General features: G+C 42.5%; 1 protein-coding gene and 1 long non-coding RNA gene across 5 annotated transcripts in view; one reads left to right on the forward strand and one right to left on the reverse strand.

The window, feature by feature from the left end:
- Positions 1–2,093: 2,093 nt before the first annotated feature.
- Positions 2,094–10,106, reverse strand: LOC108584712. The gene is made up of 2 exons (XR_001900154.1): positions 9,977–10,106; positions 2,094–2,436 (listed from the first exon to the last, which is right to left on the reverse strand). It is a non-coding gene; the product is annotated as an uncharacterized LOC108584712 (long non-coding RNA).
- A 13-nt stretch (positions 10,107–10,119) lies between these two features.
- UBE2E2 (ubiquitin conjugating enzyme E2 E2) overlaps positions 10,120–16,131 on the forward strand; it is a 380,189-nt gene continuing 374,177 nt past the window's right edge. For 2 of the 4 annotated variants that reach the window (XM_017955946.2, XM_021934910.2), the window contains exons 1-2: positions 10,120–10,374; positions 15,838–16,021. In XM_017955946.2, the coding sequence (XP_017811435.1) occupies positions 15,846–16,021 (176 nt within the window). In that variant the 5' untranslated portion in view covers positions 10,120–10,374; positions 15,838–15,845. Of the gene's footprint in view, positions 10,375–10,409; positions 10,576–15,837; positions 16,022–16,131 lie in introns of those variants that run through there. The other 2 variants (XM_017955947.2, XM_021934911.2) reach the window with 2 other exon arrangements.

The raw sequence follows: 16,131 nt of genomic DNA on the forward strand, positions 1-16,131 counted from the left end.
GACACCGAGTTAAAGAAGGAAGGGGTTTATTCAGCTGGGGGCATTGGCAAGACTCCTGTCTCAAGAGTCGAGCTCCCCGAGTGAGCAATTCCTGTCCCTTTTAAGGGCTCACAACTCTTAAGTGGGTGCGTGTGAGAGGGTCGTGGTCAATTGAGCAAGCAGGGGGGTACGTGACTGGGGGCTGAATGCACCAGTAATTAGATCGGAACAAAATAGGTTAGGGATTTTCACAGTGCATTTCTATACAATGTCTGTAATCTATAGATAACAGAACCGATTAGATCACCGGTCGATCTTTAACTACCAGGCCCAGGCTGGGTGTGGTGCCAGGCTGTCTGCTTGTGGATTTCATTTCTGCCTTTCAGTTTTTACTTTTTCTTTCTTTGGAGGCAGAAATTGGGCATAAGACAATACGAGGGGTGGTCTCCTCCCTTATCATCACCCCTGGGAGCCACCAGGTATAGTCTCATATGAGCTAATAAAACAACCCCTTTCCTTTTTCCCACTTCTTGCTTCCAGAAGTGGCAGCATTTTCTGGAGCCTCCAAAGCCTATGAAATCCCCAGAAGTAATCTGTTCTCTACCACTGGCTAAAAGGGGCCTATCTCACCCCCGAATGATCAGCCCCAAATAGTTCTGCACGAATGCCACCAAGCTGCACCACCAGCCAAGCCACTGATAGTGCTGGGGCTACTTCCCACTCTCTGTCAGTTCCCTCAACATGGCAATGCCTGGCTTCTTCCCTTTTATGTGTTACACTGTGCAATTGTCAAACAGATTTTGTGGGCATATGGCTGTTAGTCCTTAGTCATAGACCTTCTTCCCCTTGGACCATAAAAGTCTACTGGAGTTGAATTGAAATAATCAGAAAGCAACAGATTTTATGACTTGCCTAAAATTACCTTTATCCAGTGATACGCTTGTCATCCCTAAGCAATCTTCTATGCCTCCAACCTCTTTTTCCTTAGGATCTTTCTTCTCAGGACAATGCTTGGCTCCTCATTTAAATAGGCCACTCCTCCTTAAGAGCTTGCTCTACCACCCTTAGTACATACCTGACATTCTGAATCATAGGTTGAGACAAATTAGACTCAAGCTGTAGCCTTTCCTTTTTGTTTTTCCCCTATCTGCCCTCCCTGCAATATGATTCTGTGACTGAGGGTTAAGAGCAGAGAAAGAAGAAAATAAAAATAATAGATTAAAAAATGGGTTATGGAGACCAGGTACAGTGGCTCACACCTGTAATCCTAGAACTTTGGGAGGCCAAGGTGGGCAGAACACTTGAGGTCAGGACTTTGAGACCAGCCTGGCCAATACAGGGAAACCCTGTCTTTACCAAAATATACGAAAATTACCTGGGAGTGGTGGTCCACACCTGTAGTCCCAGCAGGCTGAGGCAGGAGAATCACTTGAACTCAGGAGGCAGAGGTTGCAGTGAGCCAAGATCGCGCCACTGCACACCAACCTGGGTGACAGAGTGAGACCCTGTCTCAAAAAAAAAAAAAAAAAAATGTTCACACAAGGGGAAAGGAAAAGAATTATGTGATGTGGATGGCTTAATTAAAAATGTTGAGTGGAGGCCGGGCGCGGTGGCTCAAGCCTGTAATCCCAGCACTTTGGGAGGCTGAGACGGGCGGATCACGAGGTCAGGAGATCGAGACCATCCTGGCTAACACGGTGAAACCCCGTCTCTACTAAAAAATACAAAAAACTAGCCAGGCGAGGTGGCGGGCGCCTGTAGTCCCAGCTACTCAGGAGGCTGAGGCAGGAGAATGGCGTAAACCTGGGAGGCTGAGCTCGCAGTGAGCTGAGATCCGGCCACTGCATTCCAGCCTGGGTGACACAGTGAGACTCTGTCTCAAAAAAAAAAAATGTTGAGTGGAGTTCAAAAATAATTAAGTGTGATGTTTATACTCTAAATAGTATAACTGAAAGAAATGCTCCTGTAACTTAGCAGTGACAATGTAATTGGTCACTTGTCATAAGTTTTTGATGAAAATCTCATTCACAAATCAGGAACAAAATATTCAATAGCTTGCTGATAGTATTTGGAAAACAATTTTTCATACTCATTCAATGCTAATTATAAACTTGGAGAGTCAAATTAAGAATATATTGTATATACACTGAATAAAGATATTTACACATACACAATGTGGGTCAACTGATACTCTCCAACTTCTGAGGTAAAAGTAGCTTGTTACCAGTGTCCTTGGCAAAGTCATGCTGAGGACTGATGGAAGGGACAGTGTATGTTTGCCCTCCACTCTGAACAAGAAGAGAGATCAAGCGGATTTAGCTCTTTCATGTGAACTTTCCTTAGAGGTGCACAACTCCTCAGGGATGTAGTTTGGGAGCAGGCTGGGGGAAAAGAGGTCAACAGTTTGACTTCTTACGTATTCTTCACAGCATATCGTAGTGGGCCTCTTTCTCTTGCCTGTACAACAGAGAGAAATGACAGGAATTAATAAGAAAGCTAATACTCTACTCACTCTAAGCCTCTGAAGAAGAATTCAGGTATTTACTTTGGCTCTCTGAGGCCAGTCTAATGAAAGTTGAGCCTGGTACAGGATTGAACACATCAACTATTAAGCAAATGGAAGAATTAGAGGCAGGATATCAGTTATAATCAGAAGCTCAAAGCTCAGAAGCTAGGTTAAAGCAGAGATGATGAGCAACGGCACGAGTGAAGCTCATCCCAGTTAGCAAGTCCAAGATAGTTAGAAGTAGAGTGTGAAACTATGTTTGTGAACGTGGAGTTCTGATGACAAAAGCGCAAGAGGAATGGAAATGCATGGCTTGGATCACACTTTAAGAAAAAAATTTGCCTATCCACTGTGAGGAGTCCAAGTTAGCTGCTGTCAACTGGCAGCTCTTAGTGCCCTCAGGACCCATTTTAGCTTTTGATCCACGGACATGCTCTCCCTAGGCATCCCAGCAAATGACAGAACATGATGGGAGCAGTACAAACTGGCAATTTCTGCCCAGTGCTTATGGGCAATCTTTGCACTGGAACTTCGTTAGGCTGGACGAGACTTCCTCAGCACTGCACTTCAGCATGAGGCTCCTCCTACACACTTCTTCCTCCTTTCTCTCTTTTCACAGCTATCAAACCTGTATTATAGCCTGAAGGATTTCCCTGCCTACTCCTGCTTCCTTTCCCCTTTATCATTCATATATAAATACGTACATTTCTTGCACATCTAACTGCATCTTGGTGCCTACCTCCTGGAGGACTCAGCCAATACAAGGGGGGTTGCTGATGTTCAGGTTTGGATCATAATCCAGAAAGACACAGTCCCAAACGCCATAATCCCAAATGTTGAAGCCCTCAAAGATCAACATCCTTAGACATAAGATGGGAAAATGTAGTAAGAAGTGCTCGTGTTGATGTATATCAAATAACAGAAGAATTTCAAAAAGAGCAGGGCCACATAGAAAATGATTGTGAATGTATTTTTGGAGGAGAGCTATGTCAAAAAAAAAAAAAAAAAAAAAAAAAAAAAAGCAGCTATTCGTTGTGATGCAAGACTTCAAACTATAGTTAATGATTGTGAAAGTCAGCCCGGTCTTCTGGGACTATATCTGTGCAATTACCCATAATCTATCCTTGTGATACACTGTTTCATATGTTGAATTTTCTTTGACTTCCTGGGCTCAAGCAATCCTCCCACCTCAGCCCCCTGAGTTGATGGTATGGGTGAGCCACTGCCTCTTTCTTCTTATTTTAAGTTTTTTTCCCCTATTATTTTAAATTGTCAACTTTTTTTTTTTTTTTTTTTTGACAATTTGCTATGCTATGTATTTCATCTTGGCATCATCTCCAATACTTGAGGTATAAATTGTGTAGAGACTTTTAGAGAGTTCTAATTTGTTTTATGCATCTTTTGCAAATTTGACTCCATGAGAGTGAATTACTACGATGATTTGCATGTAAGTATTGTTCATGTAGGTAAAAACATTGAAACTTCCTTAATAAATGAAAAGATGCCTTTTTTTTTGTACATTTGATTTGCAAAAAGTAAAATTTCCCAAGATCTCAGCTCTTTGGGCAACTGCATATGTGGTGGTGACCCACTGAGGTTTTTGACTGATTTCTTCAAAAGATTTAGGTATTTGTCATGGTATTTCAGGATGACCACAATAATTCAGCTTGGTGCCCTCACTTACCAACCATAGTGATATGTTTACACATTCCCTTCTTTGACCTATTTATTTATGAATAATAAGGCTTGTCTGCTCATAACTGTGATACTCATGTGACTGTCATTAGTACACCTGAGTGTTGCAAAAATATGTATTGCCTATTTTATTGTTAAACTGGCCTATGAAGTGCTCTGTTGTATTTTTATGTTTCTCAAATAAATCCCCCTTTTAAAATGTAAATAAATGTTTTATTTTTTTCAGAATTATATTCTTGAGATTTTGATCTTTCTGGGTTGTGATTTTCAGGATTTTGGACTTTAGAGATTTTAGTCTTTTAGGATTTTTGGGATTACGGCATTTGGAATTGTCTTTTGAGATTATGATCAGCTCCCCCAGAATTTGAGGATACAACCTGACTAGAACCAGGCTAGTAAGATAAATCATCAACTGGGGGCCTTGACACTTGGCTTCTCTGATAGTGCTGGTTTTTCATTTGACCCTGGTTTGCATATTAATCCCAGAGACTTTAAACAAATGACTTACCTACAGAGTCCTCATAGTAAGCCCTGGTCAAAAGAAAAACAGAATAGAAAGCAAAAGAGAAAAGAGTCTTTATTCTTTTCCATTCATATAAGTTGTGCCTTCCTCTGGATATGTAGGTATACTAAAAATCATTGAATTATATACTTTAAATTGGTGAATTGTATGGTCTGTGAATTATATCTCATAAAGCTGTTATTTAAAAATTGTACACTTCCTAGTATAGAAGGTAGTACTAAGATATATGTGAAAGAAAATAAAAGCAATAAGATAATGACAGCCAAAAAAAAAAAAAAAAGTTTTTTCAGACTCAGCATGGTAGCTCACACCTGTAATCCCAGCACTTTGGGAGGCTGAGGTGGGAGGATTACTTGAGGTCAGGAGTTTGAACTAGTGAAACCCAACATGGTGAAACTCCGTCTCTACTAAAAACACAAAAGTTAGTTGTTGGGCCTGGTTGTGGGCGCCTGTAGTCCCAGCTACTCAGGAGGCTGAGGCAGGAAAACCACTTGAACCCAGGAGGCGGAGGTTGCAGTGAGCTGGGATTGCACTACGGGACTCCAGCCTGGGCAACAGAGCAAGGGTCCATCTAAAAAATAAAAATGTTTTCTCATTTGGTCATATTTAAAAAGATTTCACATTTTTTCTTTCTAGAGCCTGCAGAGAAGGCCAGAGGGTTCATGAAATATTGGAAAATATTCTTAGTATAGTTTCTGAATTCATAAAACATAGTAAAGAGCTTATGTATTCTTTGAAACGGTTGTTGATATGAAGGACGTGAAACAGTTACACCCATCTCCACAATTCTGTAGTTTGGGGAAATGGCAGCTGAAAAAGCAGGTATATATTTATTAATTCAACCAACCCTTCGGGGATGCTTTTTCTTTTTACTAATGTGTAGATGTGGAGATAAATAAGGTATGGTGTATGCCGTTCAGAAGTCACAGCAAAGTAAAGAATGCAGGCTTTTAAACAGTGTAACGTACAGGGAGACATGCTGTGTGGCTGACCTAGAAGACTATTTGCAAGAGAAAGCGGCAAACTCAAGTGAGAGAATTACACCTAGACTTGAGGGTGAGATGATCTCCCACTTACCAAAGCACCAGGTAGACTAGTAGCTCACACTTCTATTGTACTTACTTTGCTTCACGTCTATTCAAGTTGCATACATATATTAACTCATTTAATCTTCCCTCTGACCCTATATAAGAATTGGCCATTCAAATAAGCCCCATTTGTAGGGGAGAACTCTGAGACAGTAAGAAGTTAAGCCACTTGCTCATGGTCACATAAGCAGCAGTGGAGCCAGGATCTAGAAACCAGACAGCTCAGTTCCAAAGCATTTCTGCAATGCCCAGGAAAGGCACCAACCAGGGCAAGGCTTATTCCATCTGTTTCTTTCTGAGGTTTCTCCATGTTAAGGTTTCTCCATATTTTTATTTATTGCACTAATAGTATTATAATAACTACAACAAAGAAAACCTCAACTACAATCTCATTGCTCAACAAATCTCTGATTCTTTCCTTTCTGTTTGGTTAGCCCTCTCCAGAGCCAATTCTTCCTTTCTTCCTCCTGTGTTGTCTAAAGACATCCCCTCAGAACCACTTTTCTTTTTTTTTTGCTGGCCTGTGCTGTCTCTTGAGATCCTTTACTTATGTCTCAGTACCTCCTTGAGCCTCTATGTTTGTAGTTACTGGGAAGTTAGATGCAATAGTCCATTTCAGGAGTCAGTGGGACTCCTCGCCCTGGAAGAACTACCACGACAGCAACCTCCTTGGGGAACTTCATCATTAGTGAGCAGAGAGCATGGTGTAGTAGTCATCCATTGATGCATAACAAATTACCCTCAAAACTTAGTGACTGAAAACAACAAACATGATCTCCAGGTTCCAGAGTGGCTTAGCTGGGTGTTTCTGGCTCAAGGTCTTTCAAGAGGTTGCAGTTAAGATGTTGATCGGGGCTTCATCGTCTGAAGGCTTAGCTAAGGTTGAAGGATCTGCTTTCAAGTTTACACAGGTGGATGTTAGCAAATCTTCTTTTTTAGTCACATGGGCCTCTCCATACGGCTGCTCACTATATGGCAGCTAGCTTTCCCGAGAGTCAGTGACAGCAGAGAGATAGAGAGAGAGAGAGAGAAAGAGAGACAGAGAGCGAGAGGAAGCACATCAACGTGTGCACAACCAAGATGGAAGTCCTAAACTAATCTTGGAAGTGACATACCCTCACTTCTCACAGCATTATACCAAACCTAGCATGACGTAGGAGGGGATTACACAAGGGTGTGAATACCAAGAGGCAGGGATCAGTGGGACATCTTAGAGACTGATTACCATACTCGGGCAATGTCTAGGGGTGAGAGGAGCAGCCACACTTCTATGTTTGCATCTTAATTTACATGAATGGCAGCCCCTGACATTTTGCAATATACAAAATATACGATCATACATAGTGGTCCAGGTAGCAGTTCCTGAACAAGTGGGGAAGTCAGGGGAATTTGTCCTCAGTACGCTTCTATTCCCTGTGAGAACTTCATTTATTTGTTTATTTATGAAACAAACACTTTTTTTTTAAAGCATCTGGTTGTATCTTTGTGTTGGTACTGAACTAGGTAGGTAATGGGGTTACAGTTCTAACGGAGTTTCAATTTTCCTATACCACTGTTGCCCTTAAGTATCCAAAACATTTGGGGTGACTACAGCCTCCCTCAAGCCAGACAGTACGCAACAGATCATTGTTTTCTATCCCATTCTCTCAGGGCCCTAATCTTTGGAAAACCTGAGCTAATATGATGTTTCTTTCAAAGGGTATAATATAAATATGTAACAACCCCTGATAATTGGGTGCCTAACAAGAAAAGAAGTTGCCTAAACAAGCAGCAGGGCTCTACCAGTATAATGCTGCTGCTAAAATTCAGCACAGTTCGCCTGAGAGCGGTCTTTTCTATCACCCATCCATCCAGTCAAACTGGAAAACTAACTGTGGCTGTACTTACTCACGAAGTTGGCAGGAGCAACGTTTTAAGAAGGACCCTTCAAAAAACATTCCCATTTGCCAGTTTCAGGGGGAAAAATGTAGGCTCTAAATTAAAGCTCAGAAATAAAAAATGTAAGAAAGGAGTGAGTTCATGATGACAGACTGATGGACCAGAGCAGAAAATATAAGGAAGGTGAGCTATTTGTCTCGGAGACCAAGTGTGCGCCACAGAAGAGACAAATGGAGAAAATCAAATAAATATTTATGTTTGTAACACCAGACTTATGGTAAAGTGTCCTTAAGTTCAGACTCCAGAGTCAAACTGCTGATTTCAAGTCAGCTCTGCTCCTCACTAGCTATATGATGTGGGTGAGTGACTTAATCCCTCTGTACCTCAGTATTCTTATCTGTACAGTGGGGTTGACTGCATAAAACCAACCTATGTGGTGGTTGTGACCCAGTATAACTGAAGTGCTTAGCATGCTGTGTAGCATAAATTAAGAACACGGTAAGCACTAATTATTATTACTGAAGAAATCAGAACAATACCTACTATGTCATCAACTGAAAGAGACCAACTTCATTCACTCGATCATTATCTATTGAATATATACAGCACTGAACCCCAGACGACAAAATCCTTTTTCTCAAGGTGCTTTTATGTGGGAGGGCCGGGAGAAGGAGGAAAAAGAAAGCAGAAGGGGGAAACTAATAAATAAGTAAAAAAATGTATTATGTCAGGTGGTGATCATGGAGAAAAATAAAGCAGAGGATATGGATAGGAAGTTCTGGGGGAGGAGTGGGAGGAAAGAATGTTCTAGACAGAGGAAATAGCAAGTACACAGGTCTTGAGGCTGAGGAATGCTTGGTGTGTCTGTCCATAACTACAAGGCGGGTGTGGCTGGAAGGAGAGGAGGATGGAGTGAAATCGTACAGCTTGAGGTCAGAGGAATCCTGCCTGGGAATGGTGGGCAGATCATGCAGGGCATGTGTCCATATTCAGCACTTTGGCCGTTGCTGTATGATGGGAAGCCACTGGAATTTTTGAGAAGAGAGACATAATCTAATCTTTGTTTTTTAAGGACAGTCAGCTGTGTGTAGGTGTGGGGGAGGGAGGGGCGGAGAGTGGGAGGTAGACAGATCAGGTAGGACATAATTATTGAGAGATGATGGCTTAGACCAGGACACCAGCAGTGGGGAGGGGAGTGAGGAGTGGACATTTTCACCGTATATTTGTGAAAGCAGAGTCAACAGAATTTGCTGACGAATATGATGCTTAGTGTAAAGCAGAGAAGGTTCAGAGATAGGGAAGTTCTGAGGACAAGGATTTTTCTCTTTTATTCAATGTCATATACCTACCACCTAGACAGTGCCTGGCATCAATAAATGTTCCTTGAATAAACGAAAAGGGTAACTGATTTGTATTAAATCCATTTTGAACTTAGTAAATAGCAGTTAAAACATCCACAGTCAAACGAAGTACTGTAGCAACCATAATTTCAGCAATTAAGCAGTGAAAGGTCTTCCAATCCTTTCCTCCACAAAGATCGAAGTTAACTTTGCTGCATCGCTGGACACCCCGTTGCCAACGACCCAGCACTCCCTTGGTAAGTGAGGCTGAAGGTGGGGGTGGGAGAAATTTCGTGGAAGCTAAGTTTGCAAAGCAGGTACATTTTTTTTTTTTTAAACGGTTATTTGGGGTGAGGAGTAAAACAGAACCTAATGTTCCCTCAGGCCACCTACAGCACTGCTACTGTTCCCATATCCTTCAACTGGGCATGAAGGCAGCTTCCCACTCACTCTGACAGTGGCGCACCCTGTACCCCCCACCTCTCTCTTCAATACCCCAGGGCTAAACGGCCCGAGGCTCCTCTCTACCGGCTGGTGTGCATTCTGGGCCAGGGCGAGCCAAAAGGCAGAAGGGCCTTCGTGCTGCAGTGTCGGGTGAAGAGTCAGGCTTAGCCTGGACGAACTTTCCAGGCCAATGTGAAGTTTTCCTATCTTGGGTACATGCGGGCCCCACGCGTCTGCGAGTTTGGGTTAGTGTGTCAACAGGGTCAGTCCCGGTAGCTACTTTGCGAAAGCTTCGAGGCGAGCGTGAAGTCAAGGGCTGCGGTGGATGGGGGTGAAAGGCCTCCTCGCCCCACTGCCTGCACCGTCTTGGGGCAACCCCCAACCCCCAGCCGGCATTTCCCTTTAATGCGCGTGCCCGTCAAGGTCCTCTCGTCCCCTCCCCTCAAGCCACCCCGTCGGCCTCGGTTTCCCCCACTTCTCTCCCTCCTTGTCGTTCCTTCCCCGTGGGACGCCCCTCGCCCACCCCCGTCAGAGCCCGGCCTGCGCGCGGGACCCAGCTGTCACTTTACTTTTCCACGCCGCCTCCCCACCCCCTCTCCCGACCAGTGGGGCAGCCCGCCCGGGCGCGCGCCCGCCCCCGCCCCCTCGCGGCCGCGCGCCGGAGGAGGAGGGGCGGGGGAGGAGGTAGGCGCGCGGCGCCGCACGGCCGACGTGGGGCTCGCGCTCTCGCGGTCTCTCCCAGGCGGGTGCGCGGGGACGCGCACTCGCGGGTGCGCGCGCGGACGGCCGGGCGGCGGCGGCTCCCGGAGGTGGTGGCTTCACTTTCCAGGACTCAGGGGCAGCCACAGCGACAGCCGCGGGCAGCAGCCTCAGGAGCCGGAGCTGGAACGGCCGGGGGCGGCGGCAGCGGCGGCGCTGAGGGTGAGTCCGGGCGGGCGCGAGCGCGGCGAGGACAGGCGTGGTCGGGTGCGTGGTGCGTGGGTCCGGCTTTCGGTGACTAGACGGTCCGCAGGGGACATCCCGTCCCTGGGGCCTCCCCAGTCTCCCTCCCCCTCGCGCGTCGGCAGCTCTCTCCCCGTGTTTCGGCTCGAGCCTGCGACCTGCACGGACACCCCCCCTCAGGTATTCGCTCGGGCCGCGCCGGTGCCTCCCCTCCTCGGGCGTCCTCCTTCTCGCTGGCGTCCTCCTCACTCCCCCGACCTCCCTTCCGCGCCGCAGGTCTCTGCTTACACCGCTCGTGTCCTAGTTCCCTCCTTCCTTGCTCCCCGGGCCCGGTTCCCTGCGCCCCCTCCCGCGAGCCTCCTGCCCCCGTTTCTCGCCCTTTCTACCCCTCCCCCTCCTTCCCATCCCCCCCTTCTGCCTCTCCTCTCCCTGTCCTCCTTCTACCCCCTTCCGTTCTCAGTTCCCCATCCTTCTCCACCCTCCCAGCGCCTGCCTTCTCCTAGCCGCATCCTGGAACTAAGTCTTTGCAAAAGTACAGGATAAATGTCACGGTGGAAAGTGCCCGGCTTGATCTTTTGCTATTTTCCCTAATTGCATAATTGCTGCACATGGTGTCTCTCCTGGCGAGTGCCGGGTCTGGCTCCTCCGCCGCCGCACCCCGGTGGCCCGCCCGGAGAAGACCTTGTGGGGTGTATTTGTGTGTGTCCTGGTGTGGGGTGTGTGTTGTATTGGTCTTTTGTGATGCCTGGCGCTTGTCACAGTTTGGAACCGAAGCCCATTTTTCTCTGGTCTCTTCTCTGCAGCCCCCACTGGCCTGGTTTGAAACTGGATTCCCTCTGTCCTCTCCCCCTTCCCCCCCACTCCACTTCTCCCCCTCTTTTCTCCTCTCTCTCTCATAATGTTTTGATCTTTTTGCCCTTTACAATTTCTAATGAAGATAAAGCGTGGCTTCTTGTGGCTTTTTTTTCCCACGACCAACCAGAAATGTCCAATCCATCTTCCCTTAAGGAAATTAAGGCCGCTTTAGAAAGACATCATCCTGTGCTCGGTGGCTGTTTAGACCTATTTGCATGTTTTCTAAGATTCATCGTTTTGTATTGTGTATTCTTGAGAGTCTACTCAAATATTTTGATTTAAAAGTACGAAAGGAAGTGCTAAGGTTTACCCTCAAATTATCTCGCGGTTCTAAAAGATTTTACGCTCTTCTTAGTTTTTAATCCCTGATTCTTTAAAAAGTATGTTTCTAGATATGTAATAATTCAGTCTGCACTTTGTGAATCTAAATATTTGCCTTTGCTACGGCAATTTGGATGCTCCTTGGCTCTTTCGAGTTCTGTATGTGGGCTGATGCTGAAGATAGAGTGTTTTCATATAATGCTATACCCCATTCTGTTTCCCCTGCAGCACCTTTTACCCCCAGATCAGGTGTTCCACTATTATTTTCTGCATAAATATCTTTGCAGTTAAATTTAAAGCTGAATATTGCTGTGTGCATATACTATATGTTTATTTTACATTTTAGAAAAGTTTAGAAACATGAGTAGGAAGACAGCAAGACCTATATGACAGAATTAAATGCTTTCCTGTTATAAAAGCTCAAATGAACCCTTGGTTTTGCGGTTTTATACTAGTAGATACTGTTATAAGGCTTACCTGCATAGTAGGCTGGATTTATGAAATGACTATAGTTGCCTTTATGTAGTCAGTAATATTTCAAGCCAAATCATTTCATTTTTATGGAACACGTGTTTATGGAACACGTTTCATTCACTGTATGTTGCTAATTTCCAGGACTGTAATTACAACATAGGGTACATAGCTAATACAAGCTTAGACAGTTTGTGTTGAAGAAGTAATAGAATGTAAGCCTCTTAACATAGTTTGAGGAAGGACTGCCTATTTTATGTTTAAAAATTAAGTTTTACTTTGAGTTACGAAGCAAGCATATTATTTTATATATCTCAATATCTTTGAAACTATCATTGGAGAGTAGCTCTTTGTTTATAACCCTGGGATTTAAGTTTATCTTCCCTGTAGATTAGATAATGGGATCAGATTAACTGTTTAGGAATTAATTTTAAAATGCTAATTTAGAAGATAATGTTTAAAGAATTTTAATTCAGGAATTTTTATTCATTTGTACTTTAGAGAGACAAGACATCAATTTTACACTTATGACTAATTAAATTGATTAATAGACTACTTTTTCTTCATAAAAATTCATTGCACCTGAGTGGCACAATAATTTTTTTCTATACTTTTTCTGTAAGCAAGCCTTCAAAAAACAAACCGAGGAGAAGCTCCTCTTATTGATATTTGAAAAAGAGATGTGAAAACTTTATTTCTGAAAGTTCCTATAGTGGTTATCAGTGGCCTCAGATGGATTTATCATTTGTAGGTTAACATTTGGATGAAATAGGTGTCTTAAGTCGAAAGTGGAAATAATTCTTTTCCTTAATGTGAAACTAGAAATTACGCCTCTATTGGGGAATTTCTAATAGTATTTTTATTAGTTCTCTAGTGAGACTAATTTTTACTTTAGTCTTCCTCTGATATTCAGCAGTAGTTTATGAAATTTGGGTTTCAGATTATGGTTCAGATGACATCATTGAGCAATCTTTTTAAGTAATTATATAACTCTGGCATTCGATAGTATGTGAATGCACATAAATAAGAATATTGAGAAGAATGTGTGGTTTTATAACGAATGCGATACACAACTGAAACTCTCGGCATAGTTTAGTAAATCATAGTTTGTTAAACTGAAGCTGCAGCCTCAGTATAGAGAATATTATTTCATTGAGGTTCCCGTATATTTATCATGGAACGGATTGCTCCTGTTTTAAAATGTATAAAATGATTTCTCACTCATTTCACATTTCTTAAGGTATCGCTGGCAGCATTTTGCTGTATCTGAGCACCTTTCCCTGAGGATTGTTCTCGTTTTCACTCTCATGCGTGCTGCCCTAACTGATATGCCATTATGTACATACTTAGAAGGTTTTAAACTTCTGATATATTTTAACTGAAAGAGGTAAGGTGAAAAAAAAATTAAATCCAAGAATGAGAATTTAGAGTAAAATAAAAATGAAAAAAAGCAAGAAATATGTTATGACTTTTACAGCTGGATGTGAAACATACTGATATAAAATTTCAGTATTCTATTAAGTGACTTTAGTGCTCATAAAAGATGTCACAGCTGTGGAGACTGGTGCTCTCCATTTACAGAATAGGTAGAAAAGTAGTCAGCTTTTCCATTAGTATGTTTCAGAGCTGTTGAGGCAGACCTGTTTTTGTGTGGCATGAGGAGCTGTTGGGGTTGAAGGGGTGCTGGTGGTGGTGTGTGTGGCGTGTCAGTGAAAGGATTCACTATTTTCTGTTGACTCTGCGGCTCTGTGCTTCGTGATGCCTCCATTCTTTTGCAGTGCTTTTTGGTTTGTCTTACAAAAATTTCACTCCATTAAAGATCGGTGTTACAACATTGCTTTGGCTTGGAGCAGACTACAAGTTAAATCTTTAGTAATGATGAATTTTCATCAGTGTCAAATAGCTATCCATTTGGACTAAATTGTAGTAATTAAAAATTTTGCTTTATTTGAGGTATCTTTACCTATTCTTATTGATCATATCAGAAACAGTTTTATTTCAAGTCGTAATTTGAATAAGAATAATCAAAAGGATCCATTTCAAAAGGAGTTTGTTCAGTGTACCTCTAATTTTTAAAGGTATTTTTTTTGTTGTTAATGGTACTTGTTAAGTATAGGTATTTGTTTTTAAAGAGGTGTCTGAGAAGGTAGCTATACAGTGCTCAAAGTGATTATTAGGTGACAAAACTGTGGTGAGCACAAGACCTTTTAGAGTCTGGGCATGGGTTTTGTTGGTTCAGTTCTGGATTTGTCAGAACACTGTAAGCTAGTCAGCTCGTAAGGGATGTATTCGTAGTCATCAAACTCAGAAATTGATTATGGTAGAATGACAGTTGAGAAGAGATACTCCTTTTCTCTTACTGGAATTGTTTGTGTCTCCTGTCTAGATTATAACAGCTACCTAAATATCAAGCTATTGAGGAAATTGAGTTGGTAATCAGAGCTGCTTGGGGAGCCTGAACTCAGAGCAAAGGGAATTTGAACGCCTTGAGGGATATTTTAGCCAGACTGTGGGGAAAAGAAAAAAAAAATTCTTCAGTGTCTCGCCATCTCTTGTGAAATATGGTTGCTTTAGTATATAGCTGAATCAGTGCTGATGCCGTCGTATGGTTCAATTTTTATTTAGAATCATGCAGTCATGCAGGCCTCTGTGTTCTTCTGTTATCACAAAGGTTACTTAAAACAATTTACTAGTTTGGAGAATTTTAACCTTAGCCCAGCCCTGAGGATGTATTGATGGAATAGGGATTTGAAAGAATCCTCCCATTTTTCTGTTCCCACAACTATTTGTACTAACCTTCGTTTTTGTACTTAGCAAGTTGGCTAGTCCAGGTTTTTCACAGTTGTGGGACCAAAGGGTTTAGCACAGCGCCTGGTAGAGAGTAGACTCTTAGTCATTTTTTTCTTATTTTTTGTAACAGCATTATTGATATGTGATTCACAGACTATAAAATTTACCGTTTAAAAATGTACAACTCTGTAGTTCTTAGAATATTATTAGAATTGAGCAACATTATCATTATCTAATTTAAGAACATTTTTATCACCCCACAGGGAAGCATCCTGCCCATTAGCAGTCAGTCTTCACTGCTCTCCCCTCACTCCCTGGCAACCACTTACCCATTTTATTTTATTATTATTATTATTTTGTTTTGAGACAGGGTCTCTCTCTGTCACTCAGGCTGGAATGCAGTGGTATCAATCATATTTTTATTTTTTGTAGAGATCGAGTCCTGCTATGTTGCCCAGGCTGGTCCTGCCTGGGCTTCCCAAAACATTGGGATTTACAGGCGTGAGATTTACTACTGAATTTGATGTTTATGAATTTGCCTATTCTGGACATTTTTTCTAAATAGTCAGCTTGTGGTCCTTTGTGGCTGGCTTCTTTCACTTACAGAATGTTTCAAGGTTCATCCATTTTGTAGCACATAGACACTGTATTTCATTCTTTTTTATGGCTAACAGTACATTATGTGAATATACTACTACGTTTTGTTTATCCATTCGTTCGTTAGTGGATATTTGAGTTGTTTCCAGTTTTGGTTATTATGAATAATGTTGCTGTGAACGTTTCATGTATAAATTTTGTATGTTTTCGTTTTACAATACATTTTGAATGGATGAAGGAAAAGTTTTAGCAAGTCCCAAAGCTGCATTGTTTTGTAAATGACCAATTTAATCCGTTTTATATTGAGATTTACTTGTTTTACTTTGAGATTCATTCTCTGTGTTCTGGAGGTAGCTTACTGTAGTCTTCCTCACAGCTGAATAAATGATTTTTGATTCTTTAATCCAGGATCTAAAATGTCCACTGAGGCACAAAGAGTTGATGACAGTCCAAGCACTAGTGGAGGAAGTTCCGATGGAGATCAACGTGAAAGTGTTCAGCAAGAACCAGAAAGAGAACAAGTTCAGCCCAAGAAAAAGGAGGGAAAAATATCCAGCAAAACCGCTGCTAAATTGTCAACTAGTGCTAAAAGGTATCTCAGTTATTATAACCTTTTTATTTTTGGTATCAGTTTATCATCTTAAGTTCTATTTTTCTCTTGCATTTAATCATTTTTTCCGGGATTGTCAGCCATGAACTTCG

The sequence above is a fragment of the Papio anubis genome, chromosome 2 (assembly GCF_008728515.1).
Source record: "Papio anubis isolate 15944 chromosome 2, Panubis1.0, whole genome shotgun sequence".
Taxonomy (NCBI): Eukaryota; Metazoa; Chordata; class Mammalia; order Primates; family Cercopithecidae; genus Papio; species Papio anubis.